This window comes from Gymnoscopelus microlampas (genome assembly GCF_963454915.1).
Source record: "Gymnoscopelus microlampas genome assembly, chromosome: 18".
Taxonomy (NCBI): Eukaryota; Metazoa; Chordata; class Actinopteri; order Myctophiformes; family Myctophidae; genus Gymnoscopelus; species Gymnoscopelus microlampas.
In genome coordinates, this window is record NC_139955.1 from 46,999,135 (window position 1) to 47,021,984 (window position 22,850).

At 42.3% G+C, this 22,850-nt stretch overlaps 3 protein-coding genes across 3 annotated transcripts; all 3 read right to left on the bottom strand.

Annotated features, from left to right (window-relative positions):
* Window positions 1-2,171: 2,171 nt before the first annotated feature.
* On the bottom strand, window positions 2,172-3,207 carry LOC311034114 (chemerin-like receptor 1; the record flags this gene model as incomplete). The annotated part of the gene is made up of 1 exon (XM_084041858.1): window positions 2,172-3,207. The coding sequence occupies one exon, from the start codon at window positions 3,205-3,207 to the stop codon at window positions 2,203-2,205; it is 1,005 nt and encodes a 334-aa protein (XP_083897984.1). The 3' UTR covers window positions 2,172-2,202.
* Window positions 3,208-7,804: 4,597 nt separating this feature from the next.
* LOC311034115 (chemerin-like receptor 1) lies at window positions 7,805-8,905 on the bottom strand (the record flags this gene model as incomplete). Its single annotated transcript, XM_084041859.1, has 1 exon — window positions 7,805-8,905. One exon carries the CDS (start codon window positions 8,903-8,905, stop codon window positions 7,805-7,807), a length of 1,101 nt encoding a protein of 366 aa, XP_083897985.1.
* A 2,991-nt stretch (window positions 8,906-11,896) lies between these two features.
* LOC311034116 (chemerin-like receptor 1) lies at window positions 11,897-13,102 on the bottom strand (the record flags this gene model as incomplete). Its single annotated transcript, XM_084041860.1, has 1 exon — window positions 11,897-13,102. One exon carries the CDS (start codon window positions 13,100-13,102, stop codon window positions 11,897-11,899), a length of 1,206 nt encoding a protein of 401 aa, XP_083897986.1.
* Window positions 13,103-22,850: the final 9,748 nt, after the last annotated feature.

A 22,850-nucleotide genomic window follows, 5' to 3' on the forward strand; every position in this document is an offset into this window, starting at 1 on the left:
AATACGTGGTAAAACCACAACCCGCAAAGCAGCAGATGTATCGCCGGTCCTGAAACAAGCGAAAGTTTAGTTACTTTCAATAAGAAAGTAACTAAACAAAACCAGAGAGACAGACATAGTAACCTACCATGGTTGCCAGGGCAGAGCACACAGTCACAACGCCCACCGCAGCAGAGACCGGGTGGTCAAAAGCAAACTTGTGTGTGTGTGTGTGTGTGGTGAAGTGGCACCACACACCAGGAGCAAACCACTCCAGAAGGAGTGTTTGTAGTACACCGAGGATATACGGGCAACAAGCCGCCAAGGTCAAGTTCAAGACCACAATAGTATATAAAGACGATTACTTAACATAGAGACACATACCTGCACTGGTGTATAACACACAAAGCTGAAGCCCAACAGGCCATCTTTGGTTGGAAGGAGAAGCACATGCCATGGGGACGCATGGAGGAGAAACACATGCCATGGGGAAGCATGGAGGAGAAACACATGTCATGGGGAAACATGGCCAGCTGAAGCCGGGGGTCAGCCTAGCAGACACCTCCCACAGGCATAGTGTGTGCTGACTATATAGTGCAGCCAATCAGCCCACTGATTACTGGGAGGGGGATGGACAGAGTGGGAGACAACGCCCATCCTGCTACATGTACATCCTCCAACACAGCCTGAAACCACTTTAACCCTTTAAATGGATAGTTCACCCCAAAATTACTTTTTTTCTATGGATTAGTCACCCCATGGAGACTTGAATTAATGGATATTTTTTTGTTTTTGTCACATTCCTAAGACAATAATGTGATGACCGGCAGCGGCTCCGGTAGGAGACACAAAGAGTCTCAAATTATTGGCTAGGAATTACAAATGCGACAAAAACATATCCATGAATTCAAGTCTCCATGGGGTGACTAACTAATTAAAAAAAAGTATTTGTTTGGGTGAACTATCCCTTTAAGACCTGAAGGCAGATTCCACAAATGTCTTCTAGACAGTTTTCTAGGAAAGAACTTCTATATCAGTGGTTCTCAATATTATATTATAGTGCCTACAACTAGTACTAAACTGGGAGATACAGCCTTCAGTGTATATGCTCCATATATATGGAACAAATGTCAAGAAAAGCTGTTAGATGCCCTTGTCTCTTTTGCTATTTTTAAAAGATTTTTAGCTGACCTTATTTTGGAAGATCTATGCACCTGCTTGGTGTAATATATGGTTTTAATATATAACTTTTGCAACCTTTTTATTTTTTATATCTACATTGTTGTCCTTGTCACATCTGTAAAACCATTGTTGTAAATGTCTTTTTGTACAGAGGGCACCATTGAAAAAGAGACGGTCTCAATGGATTTCCCTGAAATAAAGGTTTCAATCAATACTTTACACCACTGCACAACATTAAAATGTGTTTTATGACTGTGTGTACAATTACAAACTCTGAACCCTGAATCAAGAATCAACTTTATTGTCACATCACTGGTTTACAAGTGTGAATAAGTGGGTGATATATGTATATATGTTTTTGCATAGACTATATCATGTTGTTGTTATTCATAAAAGGAGAAGAAACAAAAGGAGGGAGAGCAGGGAGAAAATAATAAAAACTCAAACATTAAAGATTCACGTCAAAGAGAAGCTTTTTCTTTTTAAACTGTTAATTGAACATATTATTGTGTCTCAATCTTTAGTCATCTAGACTACTGAGAAGAAAATACAGTTACAGTTCTACATATTAACCTTTTAAGACCGGGAACGCATCTGTGTCATTTTAACATATTCTACATTTGTGCAAATCTTTGATTATATATATATTTTTTTAAGCAAACGTTTTTAACTCAAATCTTTGCTTCATGGGGGTCCCTGGAACTAAATATTTTGAGATGGGGGTCCGCGGCCAAATACATATGATTTTTTGGTGGTCCTTGACATGAAAAAGTTGGAAAACCACTGATATAGAAACATACGTTTTTCAAAAAACTAACTACAAAAAAGGATTTAGAAGACATTTGTAGAATCCCCCAGAAAGAAAGATTTGAGTTACAAATCTTCACTTTAAAAATATATTCAAAGATTTGCAGAGATCGTCCATGAAAAAAGAGCAGATCTAGAAGCTACTGCTATTTTTGAATAGCCCAAAGAAATCTAAAACTGACTGACAGAGATGCGTTCCCGGTTTGAATGGGTTAAAGTAATTCAAAGACAACCCTAAACCTTGGTCTCAGACAAGGCAGTCTCTTCACTGGTTCTCCCTGGGTTAGTGGAAGTGTTGGTCTGAGACAGCTCTTCAGTGAAGGCTTTCTCCAGCACCTTTAGGATAGAGCTGCGGAATACAGCCTTGAAATCTTGACCCATGAACACGTACAGCAGTGGGTTCAGGCCGCTGTTGAGAACTGCCAGGCAGAAAGCTATGGGGATCCCGATGATGAGCCCATCATTCAGTGTTTTACTGAACTCTGTCACCAGGATATTCACAAAACTAATCAGAAACATGATATGAAAGGGGGCCCAGCACAGGAAAAATGCGGTGATAACAGTTGCTATGATTTTGAGGGGGCGACCTGATTGGCCGGCCAGCGAACGATTATTCCTGAGCCGGTAGATGATGACAGAATAGCAGGAGACGATGACAGTGAAAGGGACCACGAATCCCATGAGGAAGCGAGTGATGATCATGACCCCAAATCGAAACTCCCACAACTGAATTACTCCTGTTGTGCTGTAGTCATCAGTGAGTGCATAGTTGTAGTAGCACAAGATGATGTCCTTATCACTGGAGGAGGGCCGTGTGTCCCTAAAGACTAAGTAAGGGGAGCTCAGAGCGAAGCCCAGCACCCAGACACCCAGACTCACCCAAGACGCCTTCCTGACACTGCGGTGGTTCTGGGCCCACACTGGACACACCACACATACACATCTGTCAACACTGATGACCATCAGGATGTAGATGCTGCCATACATGTTCATGAAGAACACGGTAGTGAAAATTTTGCACATGAATTTGCCAAAAGGCCAGTGGCCGTCCAGAGCTATTTCAGTGATGTCCAGGGGCAGGAGCGCTGCAACCAGGAAGTCGGCCACAGCGAGGTTGAGGTACCAAACAGTGTTGACGGTTTTCTTCATCTTGAAGCCCGTCGCCCAGATGACCACACCGTTCCCCAACACGCCGAGAACAAAGACCAGGCTGTAGATGACGAGGGACGCGATCTCCATAATTGTCCTAAAATAAAAAATGACAAAACAATTAAGGTACATGCTTTGTTTTAAAATTTTAAAATTATTCAACTTAACTGTTATTATTATTTTTTTATTTTATTTTAACTATTATAATAGTTAAAATATTTGGTGCCAGGGACCCCCATACATGATTTCTAAAAAATTCAAATACACCCTACTTGTAGATCAGCCATTTTTGAGGCGTCAGCCAAACAGAAACTGTTTGACTGACGTCTCAAAAAACAGACAAAAAAGAAAACAGCGGACCCTTGAGGGCTTGTAGATCAGCCATGCTCGGCGCGAGACCATTATTAAAATAGAGCTAATAAAATTCCACACATCGGCACTTTGTAAGTAATGTATTCACCGTGACCCCTAGGTGGTCCTCGGAGTTACTGCAGGGGGGCCACCCATTTTGTTCCCTGATACTTTTTTGTTTTGTTTTAAATGTCTGAAAATATGCATCAATCCAACATACTATTAGCAAATATAAATTGTAAGAAAGTCTACCCAACTATACCCCCAACCCCCACTGTGTGGAGGACAGTAACAATTTAGGCAACATATAAGTTAAACAATATAGACCTAGTCTAGTAAAAGTGTACATACTTCACATAATGACAGATATGAATGATTCATAGATAAGCCGATCTGCTAAAACAACCAAGCCATGCCATTGAGCCCATGGGCTTCTCTGTCCATCGCACAGATCGGGACACGGAGCTCTCGCAGAAGAAAGCGGGTGGAGGCTCAGCGGAGGAATATAACAACTCACGCTATGCACTCAGAGTGGCCATCAAACAGGCAAAGAAGGATTACAGTCAACGCATGGAGTCAAAACTCATCGCCAACAACCCGAGGCACCTATGGCAGGGGCTTCAAGCCATAACGGACTACAGGGGGAGCACACAGCAAACCCAACACACAACACCCACCTTTCCAGATGACTTCAACACCTTCTCCGACAGGTTTGACCCCTCTGCTAGACCCTCTGGCACAGTTGGCTCCACTCCCTCCCCCAACCCCACTGGTGAGCACCCACCTCTGCAACCCCCCCCCTCTACTGGTATGGAGATGGGGGAGCAGACCCCTCCTTCTGGAATATCTCCATGCCCCCACTCCACCTCCGGTGCTGACCAGGAGTGCCCACTCTTCATCAGCAGGGCTGATGTCTACCGCTCTTTCAAGTGGATCAACCCGCGGAAGGCGGCTGGTCCAGACGGCATCCCGGGACGTGTCCTGAATACTTGTGCTTACCAGTTGGCGGAGGTATTCACTGACATTTTCAACCAGTCCCTCTCCCTCAGCTCTGTCCCCACCTGCTTTAAAACCAGCATCATCATTCCCATTCCCAAGCAGCAGAAGGTGACCAGCCTAAATGACTGGCGCCCCATAGCCCTCACTCCCATAGTCAGCAAGTGCTTTGAGAGCCTGGTTAAAGGACTCATATGCCCCATGCTTCCCCCCACCCTCGACCGCTTGCAGTTCGCATACCGAACCAACAGGAGCACAGAAGATGCCATCGCCCACGTCCTCCACACGGCCCTCTCCCACCTAGAGGGCAGGGGCACCTGCGTGGGGATGCTGTTTGTGGACTACAGCTCCGCATTTAACACCATAGTGCCCTCCAGGCTAGATGGCAAGCTCCGGGACCTGGGCCTGACGGACCGCCACCCACCCCCATAAAATACTCTTTCCCCCGCTAAAACAAAAAAGGGTAAAGGGATACAAGATCCTCTCAGCACGCACCAGCAGGCTGAGGAAGAGTTTTTTTTCCCCACAGGCCATCAGGCTGTTAAATGACAGTGGAAAATGAATGTGCAATAACTGTACTCTGCACTATGCATTTTCCTTAACAGATTTTTTTGCCTGTGTTTATTTATTGCTTATGAGTGTTTTAGGTTGTTTTATCATGCTTTTATTGTTTTATTATTGGAGCTTCCGAGCGTAAGCTTTTCACATGCATGTACCTGTGCATCTAAGTGACAATAAAAGTGAATCTGAATCTGAACCTGAATCTGAACCTACTGTAGCAAGTTCACACTTATGAGTGTTACTTGCATAATGTCCTATAATGTAAACCACACTTCACACCCACACTTGTCCGAGAAACGTTTACATTTCCTTCTTCTGCTGCGTGTTTTTAAAAGTGTTGCATATAAGTGCTGACAACTTATTTAGTTATTTTCGTGCCTTTTATACACTGGTTAACAGCCATGTTTGAGTGGGTCAAAAACACTCACATCACAGTGGCTTGGCACCACAGCCTATGAACACACACATGTTCAATGTGCTCCTCAAGGGCACCAACTGTAGGAGGCAACTTGCTGCTTCCTGACAAATGTTTGCAAAACAGATGCAACCTTAGGTCAGGAATGCCTGTTAAATGCCCTTTGGGCAGTACACCATGCATACAAAGTTGGCAAATGCATCCTTCACCTCCTGTGTTAGGTCACCTTCCTCTTTCTGTTAGTTGTCAGATGTCAGTGCAAAACCAATTGCACAACCCAGACATGTTCATGCAAGAGAAACAAGTTAGCTTCCACAGAACTTTGTGTGGAAGTGACGCAGACTGTAATGCTGAGAATGACACTCCGGACAGTGATGAAAAGACAGTAACTAGTCGATACTGTTTTTGCACCTTAATGCCTATACCATGTACATATACCTGCTGCTAATGTAGACATACCAAAGTGTCACCACCTTGCACCTAAATGTCTAACCTCTTTTTTTCCTAACCTCATGGAGAAACAGTGGAGTTTTTTCCACCCACGTCTTTACACCTGTAAACCTGTGAAGTGATAAAGTTAATGATGTGTTGATACTACACAAATATAAAGACTATTTTTTCCATTTACATGTGTTTCTTGCTTTTCTATAATCCTGAGAACTAAATTGAGGTCTGTATTGGACTATCTATATTCTAGATAGCAATCATTGCATGTCTATATAATAAAGACAATAAAATAAAAGCATACTGTAGATACCTGTTTCAAAGTGTTGAAGAGACGTCAGTCAGAGAAGTGTCTTGTTGTTCAAACTGTTGTCGTTGAACACTGAGTTCAGAGCAACTTCCAGCACCCTATGGGTGTCATATGTGTAGCAAGATGTGCGTTGGTTCCCACACTACCCACGGCCCATCCTCCCATAGACTCATCGCGATGCGACGCATGGTGAACTTGTAGCTCTGCTATTTTCAAATGGCCGAAATGTTTACATGGCTGAAGCGGGTAACGTTTGTTTTGTAGCAATAATCAAAATCTACAAAGTAACTAGTAACTACAGTTTTCAAATAATTCTTGGGGAGTAAAAGTATAATATTTGTCTTGGAAATGCAGTGGAGTAGAAGTACTGAAAATTGGAAATACTCCAGTAACGTAAAAAATACCTCAAAATTGTACTTACGTACAGTACTTAAGTAAATGTACTTACGTTGTACTTACTTAATGTTATTTTACACCACTGCACAACATTAAAATGTGTTTTATGACTGTGTGTACAATTACAAACTCTGAAACCTGAATCAAGAATCAACTTTATTGTCACATCACTGGTTTACAGGTGTGAAGAAGTGGGTGATATATGTATGTATATATGTTTTTGCATAAACTCCATCATGTTGTTGTTATTCATAAAAAGGAGAAGAAACAAAAGGAGGGAGAGCAGGGAGAAAATAATAAAAACTCAAACATTAAAGATTCACGTCAAAGAGAAGCTTTTTTTTAAAAACTGTTAATTCAACATATTATTGTGTCTCAATCTTTAGAGAACATCTAGACTACTGAAAAGAAAAGACATTTACAGTTCTACATATTAACCCTTTAAGACCGGGAACGCATCTGTGTCATTTTAACATATTCTATAAAAAAATCACACCCTGTGTGAAGAGAGTGGTGCCTTTGATGAGCCCCGTATTGATGTTGTCATCAATGTTTGTTTATTGGACATACAGACGGACACACAGACAAAGTCAGATATAGGATTGGTTGGCACCACTCAAAAAATAGCAGATCTACAAGCTCATGGCGCGGCACTCGGTGCAGCGCCATGAGCTTGTAGATTTCCTCTTTTTTTTTTTCGTGAAAATTTGAATATATATATTTTTTAAAGCAAACATTTTAACTCAAATCTTTGCTTCATGGGGATCCCTAGCCTTGCATAGCCAGACTATATCACTGCGTGGACATGAGTCTGGTGCTTCCATGAGGAAGTTTTTTTTCCCAAGGGGCGGGATCAAAGCAATGGCCCTCGACGCAATTGGTTCGACCTACAACCAACTACCAATTACAGTCTCCCATATTCGAATACTGGGCCTTGATTGGTCACCCACGTCTTCTGGAGCAGGAAATGGATTCTCTATGGAGCGGTGCCAGACCCAAATCTATTATTATTAGAAGACATATTGTAGAATCCCCCAGAAAGAAAGATTTTAGTTACAAAAATATATTCAAAGATTTGCAGAGAATGTCCATGAAAAAAGAGCAGATCTAGAAGCGAAGCAGATCATAGTGCGGCACTCTGTGACACATCTCTGTCTAAAACTGATAGAGATGTGTTCCCGGTTTGAATGGATTAAAGTCATTCAAATACAACCCTAAACCTGGGTCTCTTGACTGGTGCTCCCTGGGTTTGTGGAAGTGTTGGTCTGAGGCAGCTCTTCACTGGCTCTCCCTGGGTTAGTGGAAGTGTTGGTCTGAGGCAGCTCTTCAGTGAAGGCTTTCTCCAGAACCTTTAGGATAGAGCTGCGGAATACATCCTTGAAATCCTGACCTGTGAACACGTACAGCAGTGGGTTCAGGCAGCTGTTGAGAAGTGCCAGGCCGCCGGTTATGGGGATCCCGATGTCGACCACATCATCCAGTGTTACACTGCGCACTGTCACCAGGTTATTCACAAAACCAATCAGAGACATGATGTGATAGGGAGCCCAGCACAGGAAAAATGCGGTGATAACAGTTGCTATGATTTTGAAGGGCCGACCTGATTGGCCGGTCAGCGAGGGATTATTCCTGAGCCGGTAGATGATGACAGAATAGCAGGAGACGATGACAGTGAAAGGGACCACGAATCCCATGAGGAAGAGAGTGATGGTCCTGACCCCAAATTGAAACTCCCTCAACTGAATCACTTCTGGTGTGCTGTAGTCATCAGTGAGTGCAAAGTTGTAGTAGCACGAGATGATGTCCTCATCATGGTCGGGGGGCTCTGTGTTCTTAAAGAATAATTCAGGGGAGCTGAGAGCCAAGCCCAGCACCCAGACACTCAGACTCACACAAGACGCCTTCCTGACACTGCGGTGGTTCTGGGCCCACACTGGACACACCACACATACACATCTGTGAACACTGATGACCATCAGGGTGTAGACGCTGGCATACATGTTCATGAAGAAAACAGTACGGTCCATTTTGCACATCAACTTGCCAAAAGGCCAGTGGCCGTGCAGAGCTATTTCAGTGATGCCCAGGGGCAGGGACACTGTAACCAGGAAGTCGGCCACAGCGAGGATGAGGTACCAAACAGTGTTGACGGTTTTCTTCATTTTGAAGCCCGTCACCCAGATGACCACACCGTTCCCCAACGTGCCGAGCACAAAGACCAGGCTGTAGATGACTAGGGACAGGATGTCATCAATAGTAGTAGTAGTCTCATTGTAGTCTTCCCTGAAAGAACCATTTCCACCAGACTGATCCATTTCTTTATTGTGATAAACAGCAGTTGTAGTCACAACCACAATCTCCAAAATTGTCCTAAAATAAAAAATAACAAAACAACTAAGGTACATGCTTAGTTTTAACATTTGTAAATGAATCAACTTAACTATTATTTTATTTTATTTATATTTATATATTTATAGTTAAACTATTTGGTGCCAGGGACCCCATACATGATTTGTAAAAGGTTTCAAATACATTTACACCCCTACTTGTAGATCAGCCATGATAGCTTTAGTCTCTGTTGATACTGAGCTGGTAGAAACTGTTTGACTGAAGCCTCATTTATACTGACGGCGTCACAAAAAACATTTAAAAAAACAGTGGACCCACGAGGGCTTGTAGATCAGCCATGCTCGGCACGAGAGCTGATGAAATTTCACACTTCCACATTATGTAAGTTATTTATTTATTAATGTTAAAATAAGTTAAATAACTATATTCTAGATAGCAATCCTCGCATGTCTAGATAATAAAGACAATACAATAATTATAATAATAATAATAATGAAGATAGCAATCATATAATAAATCCAATCAAATAAAAGCATAGATACCTGTTTCAAAGTGTTGAAGAGACATCAGAGACGTGTCTTGTTGTTCAAACTGTGGTCTGTGTGTGTGTTGTGTCATGTATGTGCGTGTGCGTGTGCGTGTGCGTGTGCGTGTGTGTGTGTTTATGGGCATACAGGGTTTCCACTCAACAGTGTGTAAATAAGGCCATGTTGCAAGTACCGTTGGTGTGGAAGACCGTGGCAAGACCGGGAACGCATCTGTGTAACCACTTCAACCATTATTTTATACTTTGACTATTCAAAAATAGCAGATCTACAAGCTCATAGCGCGGCACTCGGTGCCGCGCTATGAGCTTGTAGATCTGCTATTTTTGAAAAACCGTGAAAGATTTGCGCAAATCTTTGATTTTTAACTCAAATCTTTTGTTCTGGGGGAGACGGTGTAAACCACAGATAAAAAGAGAAGTTCAGAGAAACAGCTTCAGAAGAAAAGGGAAACCGAGATGTAGAAATTAGAACGACTGGGGGGGGGGGGGGGGGACTGGATGAGGATGAGGAGCAGTGATGTAAAGTAACACTACATTACATTACATGTCTCAATTTGAGACACAAAGAGTCTCAAATTATTGTCTTAGGACTGGGACAAAAATATAAAAATATCCATGAATTAAAGTCTCGTTAATCATGTTCATGATTAAAATGAATTAGCAGATCTACAAGCTCATTCAAATATTCAAATTCGAATTATTTGAATAGCGAAAAAACCCCGCCTAGCCTTCAAGTACTGAAAATTGGAAATACTCCAGTAAAGTAAAATAAATACCTCAAATGGACCCTTCGCTAAGCCCCACCCACTCCACTCTGTGACTGGTGGTGCGAAGTTAGTCACACCCAGGCCTGGCAGCGCCTGGCAAACTTTGCTTCTCACCCATTGACTTGCATGTTAAATGATGGCTTTTCCCCTTAAAAATAATCAATCATTTTAGGAGCAAGAGCTTCAAAATCTCTTCTAAATCTAGTCAACAAGGCCTGCAGTAGGCTATGCACTGGACAAATGTGCATGACATTATTTCAATAAACTAAAAACATGGGAAATGTTAAAGGGAGTAATAGCCATGGATACACGACGGTCGACTCTCACGACCGTCATGGATGAACTTCAACCTGGTGTTTGCACTTTCTCCATTTATGGCCCGTACATCTACATAAACGTTCATATTTTTAATATAAAGTGCTTATCCCATGGCCACGGATGTTACATTTATGTACGGGATCTCAGAAGTACCCTTATCATCCGTATTGTTCAATAAAAAGCATTTTAATCTGATCGGTGGCCATTTTCTCCATGCGCTTTTAGCGACCCTATCGGTTTGTAGGTGTATTGCACTCTGATACATTATGAGAAAATGGCCACTGATCGGATTAAAATGCTTTTTATTGAACAATACAGAATATACGGGTACTTTTGAGAGTCCTATGCATAATTTTAACATCCGTGGCCATGGGGTAAGCACTTTATATTTGAAATCTGAACGTTTATATAGATGTACGGACCGTAAATGGAGAAAGTGCAAACACCAGGTTAAAGTTGATCCATGACTGTAACAGGAGTTTTCATGTACCGCAGGGTAAGACTGCAGTAGCAGTTAATAAATAGACAAACTCTGAATTCTGAATTTTGTTACGATTACGGTGATTAGTAGCCTATTATTGACACCACCTGGGCGAGTCAGTCGTGTCGTGTAACTTTCCTGACGTTAATTATGTGTTCAACAACACAGCCATTCCGCCTTGCAGTTTAAGTGCAGATTTCAGCTTGGGAAAAGAAGCCTCCAACGGGTTTGGGTACGTGGTTCATAGTCACCATTGCGTTATCTTGGTATTCCTATTCTTGCTATTATGTTGCAAATGACTGTGTGTGTGCGGGCGAAATAACATTCACAGCTATGGCAGGTGACGAAAGCTTGCCAGACCTATGCCAGGCTAACAAGTAACGGTTGCTAAGCTGGCATTGGACAATCGCTTTTGGGCTGGGGTTTAGCGAAGAGTCCATTGTACTTAAATAAATGTACTTAGTTACTTTACACCACTGCACAACATTAAAATGTGTTTTATGACTGTGTGTACAATTACAAACTCTGAAACCTGAATCAAGAATAAACTTTATTGTCACATCACTGGTTTACAGGTGTGAAGAAGTGGGTGATATATGTATGTATATGTTTTTGCATAAACTCCATCATGTTGTTGTTATTCATAAAAGGAGAAGAAACAAAAGGAGGGAGAGCAGGGAGAAAATAATAAAAACTCAAACAAACAAGATTCACGTCAAAGAGAAGCTTTTTTTTAAACTGTTAATTCAACATATTATTTTGTCTCAATCTTTAGAGAACATCTAGACTACTGAGAAGAAAAGACATTTACAGTTCTACATATTAAAGTAATTCAAAGACAACCCTAAACCTGGGTCTCAGACAAGGCAGTCTCTTGACTGGCGCTCCCTGGGTTTGCGGAAGTGTTGGTCTGAGGGAGCTCTTCACTGGTTCTCCCTGGGTTAGTGGAAGTGTTGGTCTGAGGCAGCTCTTCACTGGTTCTCCCTGGGTTAGTGGAAGTGTTGGTCTGAGGCAGCTCTTCACTGGTTCTCCCTGGGTTAGTGGAAGTGTTGGTCTGAGGCAGCTCTTCACTGGTTCTCCCTGGGTTAGTGAAAGTGTTGGTCTGGGGCAGCTCTTCAGTGAAGGCTTTCTCCAGCACCTTTAGGATAGAGCTGCGGAATACAGCCTTGAAATCCTGACCCATGAACACGTACAGCAGTGGGTTCAGACAACTGTTGAGAAGTGCCAGGCCTAAAGTTATGGGAAACCCGATGTCGAACACATCATGCAGTGTTCCACTGTGTGTCACCAGGGTATTCACAAAATCAATCAGAAACATGATGTGTAAGGGGGCCCAGCACAGGAAAAATGCGGTGATAACAGTTCCTATGAGTTTGAAGGGGCGACCTGATTGGCCGGCCAGCAAACGATTATTCCTGAGCCGGTAGATGGTGACAGAATAGCAGGAGATGATGACAGAGAAAGGGACCACGAATCCCATGAGGAAGTAAGTCATGATCATGACCCCAAATCGAAGGTCCCTCAACTGAATCACTTCGGGTCTGCTGTAGTCACCGGTGGGTTTATAGTTGTTGTAGCAAAAGATGAAGTCCTTATCACGGGAGGAGGGCCATGTGTCCCTAAAGACAAAGCTTGGGGAGCTCAGAGCCAAGGCCAGCACCCAGACACCCAGACTCACCCAAGACGCCTTTCTGACACTGCGGTGGTTCTGGGCCCACACTGGACACACCACACATACACATCTGTCAACACTGATGAACATCAGGATGTAGATGCTTGCACACATGTTCATGTAGAACATCATGTAGGTCATTTTGCACAGGAATTTGCCAAAAGGCCAGTGGCCGTCCAGAGCTAAGTATGCAATGGTCAGGGGCAGGAACGCTGTAACCAGGAAGTCGGCCACAGCGAGGTTGAGGTACCAAACAGTGTTGACGGTTTTCTTCATTTTGAAGCCCGTCGCCCAGATGACCACACCGTTCCCCAACACGCCGAGCACACAGACCAGGCTGTAGATGACGGAGGACACGATACTGATATTGAGAGTCATCACAATCTCCAAAGTTGTTCTAAAATCAAAAATAACAAAACAATTAAGGTACATGCTTTGTTTTAACATTTGAAAATTATTCAACTCAACTATTATTTTATTTTTAATTTTTTATTATAAAAAATATTAACTAAAACATTTGGTGCCAGGGACCTCCATACACGATTTGTAAAATATTTCAAATACTTTACACCCCTACATGGTAGATCAGCAATGATAGCTTTTGTCGAAATGTCGATACTGAGCTGGTAGAAACTGTTTGACTGACGTCTCATTTATACTTCAATGCACGCCGGTGTCAAAAAAAAAAAAACAGCAGACCCACGAGGGCTTGTAGATCAGCCATGCCTTGGCAGGAAAAAGTTTGAGAGCTACTGATTTAGAAGGTATTTTGTAGAATCGACCTCAGGTCTTAATGGCTGAAATAACTATTTTCTAGATAGCAATCATTGCATGTCTATATAATAAAGACAATAAAATAATAATAATAATAATAATAATAATAATAATCATAATCATAATCATAATCATAAAAATAGCAATCATACAATATAGAAGACAATAATTATAATAATAATAAGGGTAATAATAATAAAGCCAATACAATAAAAGCATAGATACCTGTTTCAAAGTGTTGAAGAGACGTCAGTCAGAGAAGTGTCTTGTTGTTCAAACTGTGGTCTGTGAACACTGATTAGCTCCTTATATACAATACATGTAGGCGTCATATCACTGTGTGTGTGTGGTGTGTGTGTGTGTGTGTGTGTGTGTGTGTGTGTGTGTGTGTGTGTGTGTGTGTGTGTGTGTGTGTGGTGTGGACAGAGACAGTAAGTATGATGATAACTGTATGATCACATCGTACAGTAAGTATGATGTTGCAAGTATACCGTTGGTGTGGAAGACCGTGGCAAGACCGGGAACGCATCTGTGTAACCACTGTAACCATTATTCTACACTTTGGGCTATTCAAAAATAGCAGATCTACAAGCTCATAGCGCGGCACCGAGTGCCGCGCTATGAGCTTGTAGATCTGCTATTTTTGAAAAAAATCGTGAAAGATTTGCGAAGAAAATCTTTGATTTTTAACTCAAATCTTTTGTTCTGGGGAGACAGTGTAAACCAAAGATAAAAAGAGAAGTTCAGAGAAACAGCTTCAGAAGAAAAGGGAAACCGAGATGTAGAAATTAGAACGACTGGGGGGGGGGGGGGGGGGGGGGCTGGATGAGGATGAGGAGCAGTGATGTAAACCAGTGGTTCTCAAACTTTTTCATGTCAAGAACCCCCAAATTGACACTTATTAGCCCGCGGACCCCCATTTGAAAACATAAGCCAGGGACCCCCATAAGAGACGATTTGTACGGCTCTAGCAGTGATTCTCAACCATTTTAATTTCAAGGACCCCCTAGTTTGACATGCATTAGGCTACGGACCCCCATTTAATGCCATTTATATCTCTGGGACCCCAATTTATATTGTAAAATCAATGTTAATTTAACTCTGAGAGTGTACAAATGGAACCAAATGGACCCTAACGGGTCCATTTGGTTCCATTTGTACACCCATAAGGGTCCATTTGGTTCCTATCCATCATTTAGCTGGGGACCCCCTGGAACCCCCTCAAGTACCCCTGGGGGTCCCCAGACCCCACTTTGAGAACCAATGGTGTAAAGTAACTACATTACATCACATTACATTACATTACAGTCATTTAGCAGACGCTTTTATCCAAAGCGACTTACAATAAGTGCATTCAACATAGGTAGGGAACGAAACTACTAATCACCAGTAAGTCTGAAGTGCATTTTCTTCTAAAACAAGCAACTAAGAGTATACCTAGCACTAAGGTAAAAGTGCAATAAATCAGCTACCATTCATAAATAGATGAGACAAAGTAGGACAATCAAACGAGCAAGAGCTAAAACAAATAAGTGTAACATAACTAAGTACTTTTACTCAACAATTTTTAGTACTACTTTTACTTCTACTCCACTACATCTCAGAGGCAATTATTTTCAAAGGATTTTTATGCATTTTATACATTTGAAAACTTGTGAAATGGGACATTCTGCATTCAAGCGGAAGTTAACTGGAACATCTAAAAGAACCGCAATTTTGAAATGGTCTTCCTCAAAGTTGCGGAGAGAGAGAGAGAGAGAGAGAGAGAGAGAGAGAGAGAGAGAGAGAGAGAGAGAGAGAGAGAGAGAGAGAGAGAGAAATATATAGGCATGTGTCTCTTTGTCTCTCTATGTCTCTTGATGTGGGCTATTCTCGTATCATCGTATAATCTACCAATGTTATTGGTGAATCGTTAAAGAGGAACAGGCACGCCGTTGCTCCAATCCTCACCAAACATGACACAGTGCTGCTCAGGGGTCTGCCATGACCATAGTCACACCAAAACAACTACATGTATGTGCACACATTATGAGGAAACACTGTATGAAGTACCGTATTCAAGGCTTCATGGGGTGTGCAATTGATAACTTCTCAGATTTTTGGTGTTTGCAAAAAGACTGCTTTCCATAAGCTTGTAAAAGTTGACCCTCCCTCGGTCTAGGGTGGTCATAGCTGAATGGGTAGAGAGTCCCCCTGGGAAACTTAAAGGAGGAGTTCACCCAAAAAATGATTATTTTCTGTCAATTGCACACCCCATGAAGCCTTGAATACATGGATATATTTAGTTTTTTGTCGCAATAATTTGATGCCCGGGTGTATTTCCGGTAGGAGACACAAAGATTCTACTTTGTGTCTCCTACCGGATACATTAGCCGGTAGGTAGTGATAACTGCCATTAAGCTACAAGATTGGAAGGGTTATCATACCAAAATATAAACTAGAGACATGTAGGAAGACAAAAATACAAAAACTTTACGGTCACTTTAGGTGGTACCAAAATATGGCCTGGCCCCTGGACTATATGCCGTGTGCATTCGTTGTCATTCATTCGGTTAGCAACCACTTCTCACTTCTCGCACGCCTTTGAGACACATCCGAGTTTTTGCCGGGTCATACAAGGGAATCACGTGACGTTGATCCCCTTCTCCTATTCGCTCATACTAGGACATGACGTATATGTAGGCAGAAGAACAGTCCAATAGAGTGAAGACATTTCAGCACTGCTTTGCCTACAAGTTCTGTTCTGTCCCAAATACTGACTGCAAAGAAACGCTAGTAAAACCCAGATAGGACAACTCTAAAAAAAAACAGCTGTTGCCGTTCTCTTGTATATTTGCTGCAAGATAGGATGACATGTTGGACCGTTTCTGGGCTGCCACACTCACATAAACCATCAGGGTGTTTTCCAACCACATTTAAACTACTGGCCAGCCCACAAGCCCGAGTCCAAGTCGTGTTAACCCATTAAGACCTGAGGCCGACTCTTTTTTTTTTAAACATAAAAAATATTTTTTTTTAAATATACGTATACAAAATATCTAAAAAATATGTTGTTCCAGAGATCCCAAAATGTTTCACTTTAAAAAAATAGTGGTGCCGCGCTATGAGCTTGTAGATCTGCTATTTTTGAATAGCCCAAAGAAATCTTAAAAATGACACACAGCTCGCTTCTAGCACAAATTATTATGACTCATAGAGAAATGAACATTAGACTACATGAAAGTTAAGTTGATATAAAAGCATGTCAGTCAAATGATTAGCCGTTTAATATAATAACCAAACACTGATAAACAGTAATCATGTTTATTCATTTGATTTAGAGTGGTTGCATACAGCATTTTACCTTTTTTACTTTACCAGCAGGGGGTACTTTTTGATGTCCGGGTAACTCAGTGGGCAATCTCAATCAATCAATCAATCAATCAATCAACTTTATTGTCACAACACAATTACAGGTAACAGTGAGGTGAAACGCTTGTTTATGCAGGCTTCCACATTTGCAGCTCAGAGCAGGAGAAGAATAAAAAAACAGATTAGCAGTAAAGAATGAAAGCCTGGCATATTAAAATCAGTAACTTGTGACAGGAGAGGGCCTAAAGTACATGAAGTGCATGTCAGTATCATGTTGGCTTAAGGTCCTTAAAAGTGTATCAGTAATGTGCAAATCAGAGCAACAGTCTTAGGTTTTGTTCAGCAGCCGTATTGCTGCGACATAGAAACTCTGCCACAGTCTCTTGGTGTGGCTCATGATGCTCTGGTATAGCTTGCCGGGTCGAGGGTGCTGCGTTGGGGCAAACAGTCTGTGGCTGGGATGATGTCTGTCCTTGATGATGCTCTCAGCTTTGGCTGCACATCGCCTGTCGTGTATATTCTGGAGGGAGGGAAGCTCACCTCCTACGATGCGCTGAGCTGACCGCACCACCCTCTGCAGAGCCTTGCGGTCGAGGTCAGTACAGTTCCCATACCACGCGGTGGAGCCACTCGTTAGGACACTCTCGATCGTGCTGCTGTAGAATGCCCTGAGGATGCGAGGGCTCACACTGAATGTCCTCAGGCGCCGGAGGCAGTAGAGCCGCTGCTGTGCTTTCTTAACCACGTACGTTGTGTGCGTGGACCATTTCAGATCTTCTGAGATGTTCATTCCCAGGAACTTAAAATCACTAACTCGCTCCACCTCGACGCCGTTGATGAAGATAGGGGCGTGTTCTCTCTGTGGTCTCCTGAAATCGACGATCGGCTCCTTTGTTTTCGCCACGTTAAGAGAGAGGTTGTTCTCCTCACACCAGTGTGTGAGAGTACTAACCTCGTCTCTGTATGCTGTTTCAACATCACTGTCAATCAAGCTCATCACTGTGGTATCGTCCGCGTACTTGATGACGACGTTGGAGCTGTGCGTGGCCACGCAGTCGTGCGTATACAAGGAGTATAGGAGGGGGCTTAAAACACAGCCCTGTGGGGCACCTATGTTTAGGGTCAGGGGGTCTGACTTGATGTTACCCATCCTTACTACTTGCTGTCGGTCAGACAGAAAGTCCAATATCCAGCTGCACATAGCTGGGTGCAGGCCTAGGTTCTTCAGCTTCATGTCCAGTCTGGCCGGTACGATCGTGTTGAACGCTGAACTGTAATCCACAAACAGCATGCGAACACATCTGTTCTTCCTCAGATCAAGATGCGTGAGGGCGGTGTGTAGGGCCAAGGCAACTGCATCTTCTGTGGAGCGATTTTGCTTGTATGCAAACTGCCATGGATCCAGCGTGGCAGGCAGGACAGAGCATATGTAGTCCCTCACGAACCTCTCAAAGCACTTACTGATGACTGGAGTCAGGGCCACTGGTCTCCAGTCATTCAGGGAATGACTGTTGGCTTTGGGAACCCAAAGCCAACTGAAAAGGAAAAACAGCGACCTCTGCTGTTTGTTACTAGTCAGTTGGCTCTGGGACAATGTCGACGTAGCACCCGTGCGCAAGGAAACCGGGGTTTGTGTCTGCCTTCAGCGCATCACTTCCGGTTGGTGCGACTATGTTTTCATTCCCACTAACAATATTTCTACACGGAACACTAACACCACTTCTCCCAGAGAACATGGATCGTTTTGGTTATAAGCCCACTTGTTTCTATGACGAAAGAGCAAGTTAAAATGTGAATATCTTTCCGTGGTTTTGTCTGCTCCGAGGACGCTATTGTTAAATTAGTTTCGGTTTGTTTCGGGGGGGGGGGGGGGGGGGGGGGGTCGACCGACACGTGAATCCCGCCCACTACATTTGATTGGGTAAAGCGCGGCCTGCTTCCTGATCTGAAGGCACGCCCACTTGTAGGCCAGTGTGTACACGTTATGACGAACCTTCACGACAGATTCCAACGCAGAGCAGAATCTGTCCTTGAGAGATTACTCAGTGGGTAGAGCTCTCGCCTTCAAACCACAAGGTCATGGGTTCGATCCCGGGCACCGCCGACTCAGCGCATGAGTAGCACGGCTTAGGTGCGGCAAGTCGTGCGGTAAGTCGTGCGGTAAGTACTGGGAGCTGAGGATAGGTATGGCGCTCCACCTCAGCAGTCCATCTCCCAGGGGTCTATAGCGCATTGTAACGGGGGAGACACCCGCGTATTACTCGGCTGATACCGACAATAAGCCACCTACCTACTTATTAGGGGGCTCATCTACATTGTTAGTATTAAAAAAGACTGTTATATTGAAACAAATATTATAATATAAAATTTGCAGACTTAACAACAGTGGTCCTAAAGTCCAGGACAGGGTGGATCTGTGAAAACCAACTGTTGGTCCAGCATAGGTTTAACATCACATAAACATCACACAGTGATTAAATCATATACAAATACTGTGCTTTGTACCTTGCAGATATTGTATACTGTCTGCTTAAGCTATATGTCCAGATAGATAAGCTACATACCATCATAATGTTTTACACTCAACCTTTAAATAGAGGATATGCGTGTGACATCATCATCAAACCCGGAACTTAAGTTATTCAGGAATGCCTAATGAGTGTCAAAAAAATACTTTCTGGCCTTGACAGCCCATGCATCCAAACAGAAAAGTCATATCTGATTGCATTAAACAACATTAAACAATGTTAAACTCACTTTGCATGTTGCTTTGCCACTCGATTTACCACTCGATGTGCCATTCACTTTAAGCATGCGCATATCCTCTATAAGTCTCTTTGCTAACAACAAAACACACACTGCTCTATAGACTACTGTGTATATTCTGTAAATTCCTGGTTGCTCCCATTATCTGTACCGCTATTAACACACACACACACACACACACACACACACACACATTTTGTACCCGTTTACTCTTTCTGAACATGCTAATTTATGAAAATACTCGTCGTGTAATATTACTACTGCATCAGATCTGATATAAATCCCCCACCAGGTCTGTCTAAGGCCTATAAGACCTTATGTTAGGCCAGTGGTTCTCAAAGTGGGGTCCGGGGACCCCTGAGGGTGTTCCAGGGGGGGGTCCCCATCGAAATTATGTAACTTAATATAGCATCAAAATCACTAAAACCACTTTCACACCCTACATTGGCTATTTGAACATAGATCTACAAGCTCACAACACAAACTATAAAAGTAAGTGTTCAGAACTATTCTCATATAAATGATATACTGTATATGAGAGGTGGAAAGTAACTACATGTAAGCACATTTACTCAAGTACTGTACTTTGCACTACTTTTACTTCTACTCCACTACATCTCAGGGGCAAATATTGTACTTTTACTCCTCTACAATTATTTGAAAACTTTAGTTACTAGCTACTTTGTAGGTTTTGATTATTACAAAACATACATTAACCACTTCAGCAATTTGAAAATAGCCGATCTACAAGCTCACAATGCGTCGCATAATGAGCTTGTAGATCTGCTATTTTCAAAAGATTTTTTAAACATTTTTAACTTGTGAAATGGGACATTCTGCACACTGAGTACTTTTACTTTTGGTAGTTCGATACCAATAATTTTGTACTTTTACTCAAATACATTTTGACTTCCGGACTTTTACTTGCAACAGAGTATTTCTACACTGCAGTATTGATACTTGAACGTAAGTATAACATGTGAGTACTTTTACCACCTGCTGTAAGTAATTGGATATGAACAAAATGAGTGAAAACAAAGCAGTCAACCCATTACACCAAATGTGACAAAACTTTATTTTGATGTAAATTTTAGACCCTTTTTTTTTTTTTTTTTTTTTGTACAAGCACAGAATTTTAACCAACCAAAAAAAAACCCCAAAACAAACAAAAACCCAACAAGAGTTTCTCAATGAACTGCTGGACAAAAATAAGAGAAAACCAAACAATCATCAGTGAGTGGAGCTCACAAACCCATGACAGCGCATTAAACAGTAAATGCTGTAAATCAAAAACTAATACATAAATAAAAATGTAATGTAATTATTGAGTAATATCAGTAAAAACTAAAAAAAGTAATTTCTCCAGTAATATTTGAATAATCTGCTCCGATATGGTATCGAGTTATTAATTTATTACAATGTTATTTTATGGACGAAATCGTGAACGTAACGGTTTCAGGAAGTGAACGGGTTCGTTCACGTTCACGGCAAGGAACTAGTTCTTATGAACGAATCGATCATGAACGACCCATCACACACACACACACACACACACACACACACACACACACACACACACACACACAGTACTGTACGTGACAGTACCATACTGAATTTGATTGAACTCTACACTAAATGCATCCATATATATGTAATAAGTTACCCAAATATTCTAGGATGCTCCTAGATGCAGTGGCGTGCACAGACATTTTGAGGGGCAGGTGCTCAAGTAAATTATACTTTTTTTTTGTTGACTTGGTCTGCTCTTTTTCCCTCTACACCTATACCTCTTTGCCAAAAATAGCAGATCTACAAGCCCACAACGCCTCGCAGCGCGAGGCGTTGTGAGCTTGTAGATCGGCTATTTTTGGCAAAAGTTCTCCTCAGAACTGTACCCTGCACTGTAGGGGTGCTCCGATTGTTTTTCTACACCATTGGCTCTCAGAGTGGGGACCCCCAGGGGTCCTTGTGTGGGTTCCAGGGGGTCCCCATGCAAAATGTGTTAATGTAGGATCACAATCATTTTAACCACGTTATCCTTTTATACTTTGGCTATTCAAAAATAGCAGATCTACAAGCTCATAAAACTGCACAAAGCAATATTATACGATATATCTGATTGATTTTAATACCACTTCCAACGGTGCAGCTTAGGCCATAAAAGATGTGTTTCTCTGGATGGAGTGAATCTCTGGATTCACTCCATCCAGAGAAACACATCTTTTCGTAAATCGGCCCGATTTAACCCATTCAATCCGGGAACGCATCCGTGTCATTCGAGATTTGAGGTATAACCATTATTTTATACTTTGACTATTCAAAAATAGCAGATCTACAAGCTCATAGCGCGACACCGAGAGCCGTGCTACGAGCTTGTAGATCTGCTAAAAAATGTTTTATCGTGAAAATACATATATATTTAGAAACAAACATTTTTAACTCAAATCTTTGCGTCTGGGGGGTCCCTGGAGCAACATATTTTGATGGGGGTCGGCGGCCAAAAACATAACATTTTGGGGGTCCTCTTGACATGAAAAAGTTTGAGCACCACTGATACAGCAACATAAGGTTCAAATTCAAAGATTTGCACACATTGTCACGATTATTCAAAAATAGCGGACCTACAAGCCCGTAGCGCGGCACTCGGTGCCACGCTACGAGCTGCTGTTTTTGAATAACCCAAAGAAACCTTAAAATGCAGATGCGTTCCCGGTCTTAATGGGTTTAAAAATCGTTGGCCGGTCGATCGGAGCACCTCTAATGCACTGTACCTACATAACACATACCACATGTATGTGTGTGTGCAATGTACTGGTACTCCTACAGTATCCGGACAGTATTTAGAACCCTGTTCCATCTCCCATTGGCCCAGTAACATCATCACCATGTCAGAAATCAGGAAGGAAAAAATGAGAATAAAAACAAAATGACAATAACGAAAAGTTTTAATTCTCTACTAGCAAGTACTGCATAAATAGACAGACAGACAGACAGACAGACAGACAGACAGACAGACAGACAGACAGACGAGCTGAATTTCCACTCCATCGCGCGACGGTGTTGCTTACCGACAACGGCTGATCTTTTTAAAGGAACGCTTCACCCAAATCTCTTTTTGGTTTTTTTTTTGTCTCGTTCCTGAGCCAATAATCCAAGACTTGACTCATTGAAGTTAACAGGAGACCAAGTTAACAAGAGCAAAACCATATTTAACCCTTTAAAACCGGGAGAGCAT